At 39.0% G+C, this 18123-nt stretch overlaps 1 protein-coding gene across 1 annotated transcript; it reads right to left on the reverse strand.

The window, feature by feature from the left end:
* Window positions 1–903: 903 nt before the first annotated feature.
* On the reverse strand, window positions 904–16063 carry LOC131771054 (tumor necrosis factor receptor superfamily member 16). Its single transcript, XM_066168801.1, has 7 exons — window positions 15755–16063; window positions 9787–9945; window positions 8472–8717; window positions 7875–8037; window positions 7374–7568; window positions 6378–6566; window positions 904–4852 (listed from the first exon to the last, which is right to left on the reverse strand). Exons 1-7 carry the CDS (start codon window positions 15770–15772, stop codon window positions 4575–4577), a joined length of 1248 nt encoding a protein of 415 aa, XP_066024898.1. The 5' UTR covers window positions 15773–16063; the 3' UTR covers window positions 904–4574.
* Between the last annotated feature and the right edge of the window lie 2060 nt (window positions 16064–18123).

Genomic DNA, 18123 nt, shown 5'->3' on the forward strand with positions numbered 1-18123 from the left:
TTTTTCCGCACGTTCCTTACGCCCTCCCTTCCCCCCCTCCCTCTTCTCCCCTCTTCCCCATCATGCACCTAGGAGGAGAGGTCAATTTTAGAAAGAGGGGTTCAAAATTCTCCCTACCTCTCTCCCACCGTCATCAAACCCTTCATGGAACCTTGAGGGATGTGAAGTTTACAAAGGGATGTGCACATTCTCCTTCCAACATCCCCCTCCCCCTTCCCCTCCACACACACACACACACACACACACACACACGCATGCGCCAAACCCCTGATACACCCTCGAGTGGAAGTCAAGTTTACATAAAGGGGTATATATGCTATCATCCCGCGAATGACTCGAGGAGCGGTGGCAAGTTTGCAAAGAAACTGTGGTGTCGCACTGGTGGGAGGTATGACAAGATAATTTGGTTTTCTGAACTAAATTGAAAATGTAAATTGGCCACTGTAAAGAGTTTCTAAAGATGACATTTCGAGCATTAGCACTCGAGGGCTAACATTCCAAATGTCAGCTTTAGAAACTCCTTACAGTGGCCAAGTTATATTGTATAAATTCAGTTGATAAAACCAAATAAAATTGAATTTGCTTTCGAATCACTTGCGTGTTCGGGCTTGTGGCGATTTGACCGATCGCTTTGATTGACAGGCTTCGTTTTCTTTTCCTTTCTCCTTTATTTTTGGTACGTACCTTTACTAAAGCAAACTTTTGTCTAGCCCCCCTCCCCCCCCCCCCCTACGGTCCCAAGCTCCTCCGTCCCTATAGAATTGTTACAGTTAAAGATATATTTTTACCGAGACACCAACATGAGATGAAAACGCAAACGATCGACAGACATTGTGCAGTCAGAGCGCGGGAGGGTTGAGTGAAAAAGTTGTGTTCCCTTGTCATAACAATCAGAATACTTGGTGTCATTTTGTCTGACTTTTATTTACTTGAAATTGCAAATCACTGTCATATCAATTAAAAGGTACTCTCTTCAAAAACCTCTATCGTAGTCAAGAATCAAACATTAAACAAAGCTCTTTTACAAAAGATTCATCGATCCACCAAAAATATTCATACGTCCTTTTTTTTATGCAACCACATATTACACTCCGAATTCGCTGTACAAAAATAAACGTCCTTTGGAACTTTACATCTATAACTATGACTCTCTTTTCCATTACCTTAAAACTTGTTTCATTTTCTTGTCTTAATTAGTCCCTATTTTCATTTGAATTTCAATTCTTATCACTTTCAATGGAACATTCCTATTGACCAGACATTATTTATGGCCTGGGCGTGGAGGGGGGGGGATTTAAGATCTGTCTCCATAAAATTCACCTGATCTCCCCCCTAAGGCTCTGTAAGATTCTTATCATACCCCCCCTTTCTCTCATTAGCAGTTAACTAGTAGCACATTCTCTGTACATTCTCCTCTGTTCCCTCTGAAAACCATGTGATCATTTGCCCCCTCCCTCCCCCCCCAGGCGATAACTAACGACTGGTTCTGGTTGCTTGATCTCTACGTTGTCTTCACTATCATTTATATCTCAAACTCTTTTGACCTACACTGTTCAATTTTGTGATAGGCGATCGCGAATTGCATAGCATGGCATAAATTATTTTATCATATAACTTTGTTCGTAGGTGCGTTATGATTGGTCAATTTAGGCAGGCCGTTTTTCACTACACGGCCCGCTGAATTCAAATGTCTGCATGAATTGAAATCTTTCCTCTATGTTTGAACCCAGAGATATGATAAATATCGTACTAAAACCTCGTTTTCCAGGTCCTTCCTGTAAGTTACAGAAACTCGTTTTTCCTTTGGATTTATGGCACGCGCACTTTGATCTTCCTTGCATTGGGCCATAAATCTGAACAGAAAAACGTACTCAAGTACAAACCTCGAACTCGGTTAGTGAGACGCACATGCATGTTTTACTTAGATCCCTGGTTTTTAGAGCCTTTCGCATAGACACCAACTTTAGTGTTTTAAAGTGACTGACATGATATTTCAAAGGCGAATCGCATGCATACAGCGTATGTATATCTACATTACCAACTACAGCATAAACTATAATTCATTTTATATACAACTGCATTTTTCTTGAACAAACATACGGTTCTCCTTATAAAGGCATTTGTCAATTCCCACCGGCACTGTCACACTTTCGTTCCCAGAACCTCAATCACACGAGTATGGAGAGCCTAAGAACGAAATTGTTATGGTTTGATTTCGAAATCAAATCACCGCCCAGACAGAACGTCAGCGTCCCCTATACAGCTTCAACGCAATTAAACGAATTCGCAATATGCAAAACTTTGCTCAATTTCCCGACATCCAATGCTATGAAAACAAATGTCGTCGAACGTCGAAATATTCCATAAAACACAAATTAGGAAATATTACGTCGTAGAATCAGTCTCTCAGTGACATCAGAGAACTGTGCCGACACTATTAAAACCTGCTGTGCTTCATTCATCTTACATACGAAAAGAGTCCAGGAAGAAGTTTACTGATGGGTAAACAAATAAATTGATGAGCAGCCTCATTGAGGAGAAACGTAAGTTTGAGCAAGAAAAATTTCTGAACTGTAACAACTTTGAATACTATATATATATCTATCCTACATCATTATTTCTCTAGTCTTTTCGCTGCCATGACATTTTATCCAGCAATCTGCAGATCTAAGGCCCGTGAAAAAGATGAGCAGGTATCTTGCTCAATGTGAATGAAAATTGTCTCATCTCTTCGTAAGGCGCCATTTTTTCTCTTATTTCTGCCTCACGTCTTCCCCCACCCCACCCCACCCCACCCCACTCACTCTTTAGCCTTTTCTTGCATACAATAAGGTCGTGTGCCATGGGAATCAAACGCTTTAACTGAAACCAATTTTTTTTCTAAATATAAGCGTTAGAACACTTAATCAACCATTTTTGTTTGAAACGAGGCAATTCCACTCATTACCAGACTTCTCCGCGTTGACGAGTTGAAGGAGGACAACATGGCGACCGTGATCGTCATGTCGCGCTCTTCTGACCCAACTTTGAGAATAAGATGCTGTGGTGACTGAAATTGATGTGACGATAAACCAGCCGAATTAATCCTTCAACTCCCATAAGTGATCAAGAAGGAATTTCTCCTTACAATATCAATACAATAACAAGCAGACAAGTAATAAGAATGAAAGAGAAATATCAATCAGGGGATTATCAGTTGATCCAAAAACAAATTCTCCAAACTAACATCATAAGATTTGTATGGCAGACAGAAAGGAGAATTACTAATGAGATCTGGGGAGTGAAAGGGTTAACCCTTTGCACCCTTACATCATTATGCATATTCTCCATACTGTTCTCTATACATTTCTTCAAGTGCCGACAAGGAGAAACTGTTTAACAATCAAGAGCTTCTCTAGTTGGTGATCATTTCCTATATTCTCATGACCTTAATGCATGATCCGTAGGTGATATTGTGGGGAGAAATTAGATGCTAGTCACTCTTAGGGTTTAAAGTGTTAAGGCACCAAATGTGACAGCGGTTGCCACTGGTGTTTTTTATTTCCCACTTTTTTTCACTTAACTTTCTTTCTTTTTGGTTGATGCCTACAAGAAAAAAACCTTCAAACAACTCAGCCAAACTGAAAGCCTTGATCCCAATAAAACATGACCTTAATTTCATAATGGGTCGAAATAAAAGCCGGTTACCAGTGCTCTACTGCTACTTATAACGGCCGATTTACACGGTGCAACTACGATGCATGCAACAAGCTTGCAACACTCCATACTCCCTTGGGGCCCTTTGCACGTGCACAAGCCAAAATCGAGTAAAAAATTCCTCTCCATCTCACAAAAACTTGCCGGCTTTCGAAAAGGAATTCTTCTTCACTCCTAGACGAAATTAATTTCTACCTCCTCTTCTGAAAGAGTTATCTTCGCTTTGTATTCGACAACTAACTTTGCTCTGTATTCGACAACTAACGAACAGCAGCAACTTCGTCCGTGATTATGATGCAAGAAAACTTCACTTTCCTCCCCCTACTCAGTAGAAATTTTTCACAATATAATTCATATTCATCGATTTCGGCTACGGTTGTCGCAGCGGTTAAAAAATGTTTTTCAGAACATGTTTTAAAATCCTACGACATTTTTGAGACGTATGCGACAGTCGTAAGCGAGTTGCAGGTTTGATTTAGACGAAATAATTCGTTTCGTAGGCCTGTCGTGGGCTTGTTGCACGCGACAAAGTCGTACGGCGTAAATCGGCCTTAAAAGATTTTACCACCCGCGTCGGCGGGGAGGCGCTCGTGTTAAAGTTTCGCTTTGTGACTTCTTCTCGCGCACAGACATCTTTTACACCATCGGAAACCGCTCATGAAAAAAAAGGAACAACAACACCTACCTTAATTACAACACGAACAAAACAAACGACTTAATAACCTTTCATTCACGATCCAAGACTCTGCGTCCATTTAACATTGTCCAACTCAAGTTTTCCGCTTAATCCATCTCGATAGTAGAGAGCTCCACCTTCGGGCGACTACCTGAGAGAAACGCTTTTCTCCTCGCTTTCACGTACAGTTCCTTCTGCTTCATCAATTATCCCACGGCTTAAGAACTTGCACGCAGTCATCCCTCTTCATTTTCTTCAATACATTGATAAGGAAATCCACAGTGGAACTATCTTTTTGTCCCCATTGATAAAGCACGTTTTGAGTAGCCTCGTTGACCTCAAGTTCAAAGTTTTTTATCTCATTCGTAGTAAACTCGAGGTATCCCGCAAGTGTCACCCAGTTTTTGCTTGACTTGGGGTTTAAAAACTTTCCAAGTTCGATGAAAACATGAGCGGGAAGGTCCCGAACCAACGTTTTACCTGTGGTAGAGAAATCAAAAATATTATTATCATATTCTGAGACTTACAAAAAGTAACATTTTGCTGGTAGATACAGGAGGTCTGAGGAGAGGTCGCAGGTGCCCATACAGTTATGAGATTAGCTTAGGTAATTTGCAGACTTCAGGGGGAGAGGGGTGAGACATGCTACGGTTAGCCTTCGCCTTGGAAGGGTTAAGGTTCATTTCCGTTAAAAATCAATAAATGACACAAGGTCCAGTCTCTAGCGTGGAGTTCAAATGAAAAAAAACGACTTTCACTTCGAAAATCCGAAGGTTGGCACCACTCCACGGGTCAGCGGTACACGTTCGCAGTTGAGGAGTTAGTCTTCAGCTTGGTTTCGCGTGTTTTTTCATTAAACTAAACACCAAGAGACCGTCATTTTTTTTGTAATCGGCGGAGTTGTGGCCGGGGCATAATTCAATTTTTGCTGTTGCTCAATGAAACAGTTTTTACTCCTCGCCCCGCCTCAGAGAATTGCAGTGTTTAGTGGTGAAGGTAAGTTTTAACCCTTTAACTCCCAAAATCTTATTGTCAATTCTTCCCTCTAGCTGTAACAGATTTCCTTGTTATTAGTTTTGAGAATTTGGTGTTAGATGGGGATAAAAAAATCTACCCGATAAGTTTCAGAATTCTCATGACCTGTTTGCTGGATGATGTAGAGATATTAGAGATAGGGAGAAATTTCATGTTAATCTCTTCTGAGAGTTGAAGGGTTGACAACGAGAAAATGGTAGCGAGCCGAGACAAAGAACTTGCCGAAAGAAAGGAACTAAACAGTGAGAAGTGAAAAATAAACAAAAACGAAACAAAACAACATAAAAGACAACAAAACAAACAAAACAAAGGAAAAAGGTAGAAAGTATTGAAAGTATGCATCATAAAAGAAACCAAGAATTTAAAATGGAAAGACGCTCTGACATTAAAAGAGACCATCGATTAGGCATACAGCGAGTTGAACAAATTTCTTGATCCAGCAGCCCATTTTATGTGAAAAACTAATATTTTAAACCTATTCTGTGTCAAAGTCATGATACGATTATACATGACTCTGTCGGAATAGAGTTGAATTATTGTTTTTTCACTTTAAATCTAGCGTGAACTATAACTAAGTTTTCTAATAATTTCCATTCTCGGTTCTTCCTTATTCCTTCTTTATTCAAATATGTCTGCAGATGTTCTGGATTGTGGATGATGCCCATGCGTTCTTCAACAATTCTTAAATTTCTCACACAGTGTAATATCCAGTTGGAACTAATACAAAGTAAGAAAATTACTTCGATCACGAATAGGATTACAGGAAATGCTAAATAGCAACAGGCCTTGGATAAAAAAAAGATTTGAACTATGGAAAATAATCAACTAAAAATTGTCCGGTTCAAAAATGTCACACCACACACAGAACGAATTGTCACGAAAGTGTCACGCGGCAACGCTTCTTCTAACTCCTTAAGGATTACTTTGAATACAGACTTTCCCTTCTCTTTCCCATTTGAGACATACTTACTTTTGCCGTTGCTTACGCTGACGCCCTGTAACGAGCCACTACTGCCCTGAGAGTCAGAATCTCGTTGATGACTATTTGGTCTCGTGGAGTAGACCGTCCGCCTTCCTCGAAGTCCGTACGAGGATCGCGCGTGAGCTGGTGTCTCCGATGAAGTCGGTGGCACAAAGTCATACTTCGCTTCCTCCATTTCTAAAACAATTACAACAACAACAGCAAATTTGTTAAAGATTCTGTCTCTCAGTCACTCTCAGGATAACAGCCAGAGGAAAGAAGAAAGACATTCTAATATAGCTTTAGTCTAGTTTTCAACGCTGTTGACTGTCAAGTAATCTGGAAAACGTGATTTATTTAGCAGAGATCGCGTGGTGCACGTAAATGAGTGTGTGGGCGGCTTTTATCGGCAAACTTCGAGTCAGAATTGAATAACTGTCCATCATTTAGCATACTTTACCAGCTACGCGTTGCTGAAAGTTTTCATGGCATTTTCTTAGGATTAAAATTCATTCAGAGTTATATTCCACAGAGACGAAAACAAGGGATTGCATTGTTTCTTCATGGTTTCACAAAGCGTTTGTTCGAGAAAACTTGCGTCATCCTCTCAGTCAATAAGGAAGCAGAACTCAAATTAGCATTCTGTCAACATCGTCACGTCCAACAGTTTTAAATATCGATCTCCTCTTTAATATGTGTCGGTGTCAATGAGTAACAGGTAAACAAGCAAAATATTTGCTGTCAGGATTCTCGTTCGCGGACCACGCAAAATTTGTCGTTTTCACTTTGTTGCTAAGCAGATGAGAATTAGGAAATCTACAACGTGTTTTAAAAAAAACACGTGGGGTGCTATTTTCCTCCTCATTAAATCGTTTCATTCGCAACTTTCTCGTTAGTGTCGCCGTTCTGTTTGGCATAAGAGCCCTAATGTTTACTTATAGCAATCCTTTATGAGACTTCGCTTAGCCTGACGATCTGACCTCAAAAAAAAATTTTTTTTCTTACCTTGAGGGTTATGAGCCTGGTTTCCTTCATGCCGATTTTGTTTCCTCCAGTAACAGTAAATAGCCACAACAATTAGAACGAGGAGCACTACAGTGACAACGATGCCAATGATATACCTTATGGAGTTAGATGTTACTTTCTCTACGGGGCTTAATGAACGTCCAGCATTGGTTGGTGCCGAAGGCGCTCGAGAGACTGCAAATGATTGAAATAACGCTTAAGTATATATCTGCGTTACTGACCCAACTTGAGGTCAAGATAGCTGGATATTGATCAGTTATTGGATATCATGACCGTGAACAAGCTAGGTCCAAACAAGAGTGATGATATAACGAAAAAGTACGCGCACCTGCCCCCCCCCCCCCCTTTAACTCGACAACAGTTAAAGGGAAACAAGTTAGGGTTACTGTTGGGTTAGGGGACCGGTAGGTGCGCAGTCGCTGAGATATTGAAATTGATTTCAATTTTTCATAGTAATTTTCGTGACACGTGAAAACATACCCGAAGTGACAACTTGGGAAACAGTAGAAATCCGTGAATTGTTCGCTCTCTGGCAGATTGTGTCCCTTGTTGCTATGCATTCTTCCTTAATCACTGCGCCTGGATCACACTGTGAGCAATTCAAACATTCCTGTTCGTGACTGACGCGATCAGAAAATGTTCCCTGAATGGTTGCATAAAAGGAAAAAAATATCAGGAAGTTATATGCTTAACCCACTACTTTCCATGAGTGATCAAGAGAGAATTTCTCCCAACAATATCAATACAATATCAAGCATAAAAGTGATGAGAATAAAGAGAATAAAGAAAAATATCAATTGGGGGATTACTAGTTGATCCAATATCAAATTCTCCGACCTAACGTCATAATAATTGTATGACAGACAGTATGGAGAATTACTCATGAGATCTTGGGAGTGAAAGGGTCAAGGATTAGTCCTTATTCACCGCAAGGGGCAATCTCTGAGCAGGCAATATCGCAAAATCTGTTGCATAGGCGGGTAACAGTGCACTGTTACCGGTAAATGTTCATCTCCGCCTCGGGAAACAAAATAACTGTTTCACTGTGGACAAATTATCGAGTTTTGTTACACGTACCTCCCGACAGGGCTGACATTCCGTGTTACTTATATTTGTGCAGGGTGACACCGCCCCGTAGCCTACGTTACATTTCAGACATTCTAAGCAAATCAAGACTTCTTTATCGTGGTACGTTCCGGGGGGGCATCTACATTCCCTATCGTGAATTGGCTTGCAATGCCGTATGGCCGTCTGGGACGGTGGGCATTTCTGACACTGCTTACACTTGCTGTTGTTGTTCTGCTTATCCATGAACGTTTCACTCTGAAAAATGATCGAGAAAAAAAAATGACCTTGTTTATCCCTCTGCTAATCAAGCTACGATTTGGTTTCATGCAACAACGTTTGTACAACAAACGATTTAATACTTCAAATTGCGCTGGTGGATAGTCAAAACGTCCTTTCTTCGTTCCATACATCCTCTTCGAAATTATCCTGGGAACTAAGACTAAGTCAACGTGTTGTGACGATTTCGTCGGAAAGCTGAAGTTGAGAGGAGACAACTCTAAAAAGAGTTTTTACTCTACCATAACTGGTTGATTTTTTTGGTTTTTTTGTTTTTGTCTTTTTTTGTGTGTGAAATGTAGCTTTTGGAGCGAGGACACGGGAAACCTTGAGAGCCTCTGCAAAAGATCAGCCGTTTCCCTCGGGGGCAGACATTACGTATCTATCACACAAAGGATGGACCGGAAGTCATTCGTATATTCACCGGAAGTCATCCGCACATTACCCCATGATGCGTAAATCATTGTTCATGAGCCAACACAGAAATTTGGTGAACAATTTGAGCGCCAACGAAATTCAACACAAGAGTTATTGATCTCAGAGACGCCAACAATTATGGTATGATTTATAAATCTACAATATAAAGAGAATACTTAGGGAGATGAATAAAAAACCTCCCAGGACGGGCTCTATGTGTATAGCAATCCTGGGGACCCCCCCCCCCCCTTCCCCCACCCCCCATTCTCCCTCAACAACAAAGCGATGCCAAAATGCAACCCCAAGTAACTTGGATAAAATTCAAGAGTCAACTTAAAATTGTCTGGAGGCTGGGGAGGGAGAGGCGTGCATCAACACTACTTCGCCGGAAAAACAACAACAACAACAACAACAACAACAGCAACAACAACAACAACAACAGCAACAACAACAACAACAACAACAGCAGCATTAGAAACAACAACAAAAACATTGGACAGTTCTGAGAATTTTGCCGCCGATCGTAGCAAACGATTGACAACGCATAATAACATCAGCTAAAATTGTACAAAGCTAAAAGTATCTGCATTTTTTTTTTCAATAACAACAACAACAAATAAAACATACTAACCGGGCATGATTCACAAAAAGAATTTCCTTTGCTCACGTTGCAGGTCTTTGTCATATATGTTCCTACCGGACAGTACTTGCAACAGAGCGAGCCGCTCTGGTACATATTGTCAGGGCAGTCTAACGCATATACCAAGAGACCAGAAAGGGCAAAAATAATCTAAGGAAAGAAACGAAATATCGACTTCAGATGAAATCGGCCATTGCAAATTTTTACTTTCGGAAAAATTTCAAATGAGCGCTTTAGAAGAGGACGCACGAGGAGTGAGCGCATAAGAAGCGAGCGTGCGAGACGAGCGCGAAGCAGGAGATACAAAGGCACACCACACCCTCGCTTTCAAGACAGTCTTCAATTCCCTTGGTATGGATACAGTGATGTATAAAGCGGCAGAGACTTCGCGTTCATGTTCTTTCTAAGTGGTTACGAGCCAAAAGCACGTAATCGTGTGATCGCACGGTGGTGTGTGATAACGTGGTAGTGATTGCGTGATCAGACGTGGTCAGAGCTAAACCCTGTTGTTGGACAAATGATTGAATGTTATATTCGATTTATTACACTGCTGATCTCATAACTGGGAGAATGTTTTCGATGGCTGATCCTAACAACACGAAGGAGTCTTTTAAAGTATGAATGGGCGAGTTGGTGTATACTGCCCTTAATGAAAGGTCCGTCTGTAACGACAAAAATGTTGATTTCGTTTACAGCTTAATTTCACTGTAAGGCAACAGATCGCGGAACTCGTCGGTAGGAAGTTCGATTCCTCGAGGGGAGAAAAAGATTTCTTTCTGTTTTCTTCCTCACTGACGAGAAAAATATCGTCTTGCTGTGATTTCGTTGTTGTTCTCAATCGATTTCGATTTAGCTTTGAATAAAAATGCACTTTACTAATTGTTGCCCTTCCATTAAAAAACACGAACCTGGTTTATTTTATAGCAACGGAATATATTCCAGACGATTTCTATTGAGTGAAAAAAGATCGAGATAAAAATTGAAATCACTGACGAAAACATTTTCAAAATGTTTCAATATTTTAACCTAACTAATTAACTTAGTGCGAAACCAGAGATTATGTGGTTGCAGAGGCCAATTACCGTACTGCATGCAAATATAAAAAAATTCCCCTCCCCGCTGATTCATTAAAATCTGAAGTCATTTTTCGTTGCTTCACCCAAACAATTATTGTTCCCTTAAATCCGCTTTTCCTTGTGATGTTTGATGTACTACTTTTAAGAAACTAAAGAGAATTAAAAAGAATTAGTCTCACGACCACCCACGTCTAGCGTTTCAAATGAATAAAAGAAAATTCTATGTTTAACGAAGATGAATAAAGTTGAGATTAAAGAGTACGTCTTTAAATAACTATAGAGGCTGTGACAGATCTCTTAGGATGTCGATCCCAGTGCAATCTGAAGGTCACGTTCACCATTTTGTGCTTTAGGATATCGGAAGAACGCCATATATATACCTCACATCGAATAAGCTCAGTTTTCTACAGCTTAGAGAAAGATTAGAAGAGCGCGAAATACAAAGGATCTCTAGTTCGCTTCCTTGTAGGAAATTTGTATTTCTTCGTTTTTCCAATTTCGTGACATATGAAACAATCTCTCTTTAGACTGTGCGAGTCCTTCGCCGTACAAATCTCAAATTAACGAGCACACGTTTCAATTGTGCATTCATGGAGACGAGAGAGACTCTCGCAGATCGAAATCAAAGAAATATGGCGGAGCAAAATTATACTAAGAAAGAGTCCGAAAACTTTAAAATCTTTACTTACTGCAATTAGGTGAAGATCAAGCTCAGTTTCTTTCAGCCGGCGACTCATGTTTTCAATTTCGAATGCAGTGCTAGCCCCAACCAAGAACAAGTTGATTATGCAATAGGCGTGGGCATGTGGAGGCTTGTGCACTATTCACTTCACACTTATGTCAAGCTGAACACAAAACTACACCCGCGTATTTAAGTTAAATTCTTCAAATTGAGGCAAACACACGCACAAAAATTTAAATTTCGTTTTCAATTACAACTCGATAAGAAAGCCTGACCGTTTTGACTAAAGAAGACAGATCAAAAGCATGAACGTAATCGAAAAATGTGCGTTTGATACGAAGAACAATCATGGCGGAGAATAGATCTGGCATGATGCCCTTTTTCTCGTTTGACTCATGATGGACATAGGATCTAATTTATTTGTAAAAATCTATCAAAATATGTAATTATAACTGCAACCCAATGCTAAATTTAGCAAAACGTAACCATCTTAAAGAAAAAATGAACTAACGAAGCGATTTGCTTTCTACCTGTAAAGTTATAATTGTTGAAATATTCAGGTCTTAGTGAGGCAACGCGGCTGAAAAAATTATACGATAGCGCAGAATCGAATGGCTTTATTTCTACTATTAATAAATTTAGTCTTCACAAGTATTTTATCTTACCAGTCGATCATTTAAATGTAAAACTACCTGTTCAGAGACACGAAGAGCGAGGGTTTTTTCATAGCGCGCCAAAAGTTCCAATTAAAATGATTATTCATCATCGAAGTGCCTCCGTGATTTTCAAAGACCATTTGCAAATTTCTTTGCATAACTCGACGCAAAATTACCGCAATTTGTCATCTTGCCTTTGTCTACTTTTCAAATTTTGGTTTTAATTTTTTTCCCAAAAACTTTACCATTAGCAGACGACAACTTAAAAATTCTGGATTTGAAAAGAAAGGATTTAAACTGTGCTAGTTTCTCCTGATCAAAACTAATTTACTTTAGCCTAATTCTAATAAAAACAAACACTTAAAAGCCTTAAAACAGGGACACAATGTTTACTTATGTACTTAAAACCACAGTGATGTAACAATGCTGGATCATAAATGTTTCCGAATCGGTCCCAAATAAACAAATCTGAGCGCGCGACTCAGAAGATGTGCTCGGGCTCGCTGGAAATTATAACTTTCACTAAATGTTGCCCACTGAATAAATCTTTAAAAAATGTAGTAATTGGCTCAAGTACATTCCAAAAAAATATGGTGTAAAGATTAAGAATGAACGTCTAAATATACCAGTTGTTTCTGCGAATGAATTATCAGACCTTTGTTTGATTGCCTCGCCGTGGAGTTTCAAATGACAACTAAAAAGGTTTCGTAATATTCATACACCATGGAATGATTGCATATTCATTGAAAGTTTAAAACTACAAACTTGAAATATTCTTTCACCGAATCCTAAAGAGTATCGTGAAATATATAAAATTAAATATATTTAGGGTTTAGATGCAATACGATGATTGCAAAATGTTCCTATCTTGGAATTAAATTTTAGTTATTCTAAGTCCAATTTGACAATTCAAAATTTCCTTATAAATGTGCTGTCACCGTCAAATGGAAACCTCAAGTATAATGTTGCGGCTAAACCTTCACCCACAAATTAAAACGGGGGATTTTACCACTGAAAAAGCACAATAACTACATTGAAACTTATATGATGTCATTTGTCTTTCCAAGCTGTCGTTTGCGCTTTTCTTTCGACTGAAACGAAGATCAGAACATCTGAATTCATCCAATATTTTAAACGATATACTGTCACTATAAAACAAATTACCTTATCCCGGTATCCTTTTGGGATGTTTGGACATGGCAGGATATCAAGCAGAATATTATGCTTTAAGCCAAACCATAAATATGATGAGAACAAACAGGACGGCTAATAGTAAACTGTTCTAAAATTTATCCAGACAAATCATCATTTTCCAAGTTTAAGAATACGCTTTATGACTGCTTGTTTTCGCTGCATTTTACGATCTATTTCAGTCAGTGCAAGGTTAAGACAATGTATCAGACGCCATAAATGAAATTAGGATATTTTCGCGACGGCAAAGTTTTCGCAAAATGGAAACAAACTTTTAATCTCGAAAAAAAATTGGGAGAAAATGTCGTTAGTATCCATTTGTGACTGTAAATTTAGAAGAAATCAAAAGAGCTCTACATCCAACCTGTTTCAACGCCTTATCTCCAAAGAAATGAAATAACGGTTGCTTCTTAGAGTTCATGAGAATTGTACTCACGTGGAATCGACACATCTCCAAATTGGATTGACTCGCTGAAATTTCATATCACTTATAAACTATTCAGAGAAAATTCACTTGCCATCGAAATCATTACCTAAGGTTAACTAGAATTAGCGGAAAAAAGTACGTTTGTTTTCCTCGAAAGCAAATCCGGAAGCAAGGAACGAAATTGTCTTTTCTTTTTTCAGACATCATTCAGACATCATTCCGACTATCAGTCGAGGGCAACTGATGTTGATAACGACTGAAACATAGCCCTCGAAATTAAATTATTTCGTGTATCATTTTCAGCGCTGAAATGTTACACTCGGGCAGAGAAAACTTCACCTCTTGAACTTTCTTTTTCATAACTTGAGAAAGATTATCGAAAATTATTCGTATTCTGTAAGTCTGCTAACTGGAGGCATGTTTTTAAGATTATATCAAATAACTACAGTTAATCTGCATAATACATAGCTACAGATCGAGCAATTGCGCTTCATACGAAAGAAAAATATGGCTTCGAAGATGTTGTCATTGAAAATAACGACAAATGCGTCCGGACAGGTAAACAATTTTTGTATTCTTCTCCAACCGACAGAAACAGCGGGGCGAAATGAGTGTTTTGTCACTGTCGAGTTACCTCTTTTGTTATATCATTAGCAAATAGTTAAACGATTTCTGATGCAACCATAGGAAATTACTTGCGAAGAGTTCGGACAACTCTAACCTTCGATGGATGAAAATAAAAGCGATATTTCCTCAGTAAAGACAGCACTTAACCAAATGCATTGCACCAGATGACACTTGCATCATTCACTTTGGATAGAAGATATTTTTAGTTTCTAAAGGACTGATTTATTGTCTGTCCTCTCTCTTAGCGTAGCTGATAACCTTGATCCTAATTTTTAAGTAATTCGCTGTTATTACGATCTCGAGGCCATTTAAAAAAATAAACGAATGATATATATGTTCAGTTATCGAAAAAAACTTTCGCCCGATCGCTCGAATAAAGAAGCATGCATATAATTTCAAAATCTATCCATGAAATTTGATGGAAAACATTAGACAAATTGATGAATCATCCATTGCCCTTATAATAATCTATTTTAACCGATAACATTTCGACAAGGGTCGATCTATTTCAACAGCAACTGGAGATATTTCGCGTTGCTTCGGGGTACATCGAAACTTCACGTATCACATGGCACAGCACGCCACTAATACTTTATATTTACCACGAAAAGATGACAAACTTCCTTAAGTCTTACTGCCGCATAAGATTTACCACAACAAAGACATCAAAACAGGTTTATATGCGATCATTTTGGATTCACAAAGCGCTTTGTAACGTCTCCGAGAAATCGAATTCAGAACCTCTCTCAAAACTGCTGACTAATGAAATTTTTCTCTTTCAAAATAGATTCAGTCGAATGGAATAGTTTAAGCTCGGTGAAGATCTTCGTCAAACAACAAAAGAGTGTTTCTGTTTTAGTCAAAGGAAGTAACAGAATCTATTTATGTTATGACTATTTTTTCCGGCCGACCGATATCCGACACAGGTCGAACGAAAAGTTTATAACAACAATGTTGAATCTCGTGTATATGTTGTTAACTATGTTAACGATACAGCTTGTATATTACTCACTCTTCTGACCCTGACATTATTCCTCCAAAATCTCAGATTGCGTGAGTTGAGAAGGAATGATTTTGGAAGTCAATTTAGCAACAACAAACGGCAAAAGTTACTTAAAACTATCTTTCATTCTTCCGCGAACAACGAGCATTTTTCACCGCAAAATCACACTGCGCTTTTTAGCGCGTGAAGCTTTCCGCATATTAAGTAGGAATTTTCGATTTCTTTGGCAAATTATATGCAAATAACAAAAGTAATCTGCTTTTAATGGAGAGGTAAAACATTCAATGTGTAACTTACCAAAAAATGTCGCTCCATTTCCGAACCGGACTGTTCCACGCTTTTCGACGCGTTCCTCGACCGCCGAACAACACGTTCTGGTTAGTGTGATGCTTGAGTGGTCAAAGATTAATTAACCAATAACGAAATCCAGTATAATACACATGCTTTAGGATATGTGATTAAACCCCGCACAAATTCGTCCAAATTAAACAAACGCAAAACTCGCCGTACCACAATGAATGATGGAAAATTCTGGCTCCCTGCAAGCCCAATAGGCACATTTTACGGCGAAGTCCTTGCTCTCTACAGTTAGCGGAAGCCGTTATGGAAAATTGCTTTTCTGAATGAAAAGAGCTCTGTTTTGACAGGACAGGCTCGGGCACATCCGAAATTCTCGCTTCTGATTGGTGGAAAAATGTGATTGTGTGACCACCGAGAAGCGAAAACCCCCAGGGAGTTCAGCACGGCGGAAACTGTAATTTGCATTTCACTTGAGAAGCGAAAAACAAAATTCCTTGAGAATTTTGCATTCTTAGACGGAATTAAACCGTTATATCAGCACTGAAGAGTTTTACTTTCTAGTCTGCCAAAGATTAAGATTTGAGACTGACCTATTTCTGACGGCGATCGTTGCTTTGAAAAATAATTAAGCAATATATGAAAGGTTTTGTTTGGGCATTGTCTGAATCATTTAGAGCACGCATGTTATTCTTATCTTTAGAAGTTTTACTAATGGAGTCCGTTGTTCTATCGGATTGATTTTCAGCTTGAAGCTTCCTCGAAGTACGAGTGATTTTTCCCACGGTTCTTCTTAACACAGACAGATTTCCGCGGTTAATTAATTAGTCGTCACCCTCGAGGCATGGTGAACAGATTTTGCGTGACAAGCAAATGGCGAATATTGCTCAAGCTCTGCTTTGTGCTTCTGCTTCAACCTTGATACAAAACCACTTTGGAAAGTTAAACTAAGCTTTTATCTTTTCACCACCTCGCACGTTGAAAAAAATGTGTCATGTGTTGTACATGATTTCGACAACAAGAGAACTTCCGCTTGGAAGTTAACTGGATTAAAATCAGGTCCGGAGAAACTCACGACAGTCATTTCAATCCGGCATTTCTCTTTATCAGTGGTCTCTATTTAAATTTTAAATGAGGCAACGATTGTTTTGACGACAAGATCAGTTTTGTATGCTAATTAAAACGAACTTTTTCGCCTCGTAATATTGATAATAGACGCAAACTTTGTTTCCTGTCTTTTATCGCTTTAAGTGCGAGTTGTCGTGTAATGGGTGTCAATTTAGGATCAAAACCGAAGAAGACAATTAAATGCAAAACCACCAACGAATGAAAAACAAAAAATCAACCACGCGAGACTCCTTAAAAAAAATATTGAAATTTAACATTCTAACCCTTGATGTTACTGAGCCGTCAATTTAGACTTGCAGCTATCTCGCTTTCAAGCGAGAGGCAGCGAAGGGGGCGGGGGGGAGGGGGAAGGGAGTTGAGGGAGGGGCGGAGGTGGTAAATGGGAGACGTTCTCTGAAGGTGGCCTAAAAAACAGACTAACTTGTCAGATCCGTCACGAGTGACTTCGCAGGGACGCATAGATTTCCTATGTGCAGCCACTCAGTGTAAAATGGAAATTTAAAACTAAACTTTAGGCACGATGGACTTTAAAAGAAGTACAAAATAATTGAAGTCATGGGAAGACAACAGAACACAGTCGTGATCTTTTCTTTAAGGCAATTTGCACCTAATCCTATCTTTTGCGGTTACGAATTCAGGACGGTTGGAACAATCGGAAATGAACAGTGCTTGTTTACTCGTTCACCAATAAACATAATTTGTTTGGATAACAACCACATGACTGTTTCCGCGCTTTAATTCCCTGTCCCTGTCACGCTGCGAAATCTGAGTTCACCCCAGTTCCTTGCACAACACCCCATATATACTTCTTCAATGTTTTGTGGAAAAAAACTGGACTAAATTATACTATTAAAACGATATTGAATAGCGATTCTAAGTTATTATCAACAGTAGTATCAAAAGAACCTGAAATTTTCATGAATTAAGATAAGAATTTGGGATTTAATGTTTCATCCAATTTTTTTCATTTTTTTTTCATTTTTATTTCTATTTCATTTTTTCCGCTTTAGTGTGAAGCTGGGTAAGCATAGGAGTTTTGCCGAATAATAGATATTTTTAAGACATGTGTAACCAAAGCGCTATTTTCTCTTATTTTTTATGTTTTTTTAAAGTGTCGACGTTTTGGCAATGGAGTGCGTAACCCACCGGGTACCATTTCAACCCAGAGTGACCAGCATCTAGTCTCTCCTTACAATACTATTACTGAACCATTCATTTGAGATCATGAGAATAAGGAAATG

The sequence above is a fragment of the Pocillopora verrucosa genome, chromosome 6 (assembly GCF_036669915.1).
Source record: "Pocillopora verrucosa isolate sample1 chromosome 6, ASM3666991v2, whole genome shotgun sequence".
Taxonomy (NCBI): domain Eukaryota; kingdom Metazoa; phylum Cnidaria; class Anthozoa; order Scleractinia; family Pocilloporidae; genus Pocillopora; species Pocillopora verrucosa.

Bases quoted from the DNA above. Each gene is read 5' to 3' on its own strand.
- LOC131771054 (XM_066168801.1), bottom strand. The intron at 8,718-9,786 runs GTTAGTATGTTT...ATCATTTTTCAG, and splicing joins CTTTTTGTGAATCATGCCCG to AGTGAAACGTTCATGGATAA. The intron at 6,567-7,373 runs GTAAGAAAAAAA...TAATTGTTTTAG, and splicing joins CCAGGCTCATAACCCTCAAG to AAATGGAGGAAGCGAAGTAT.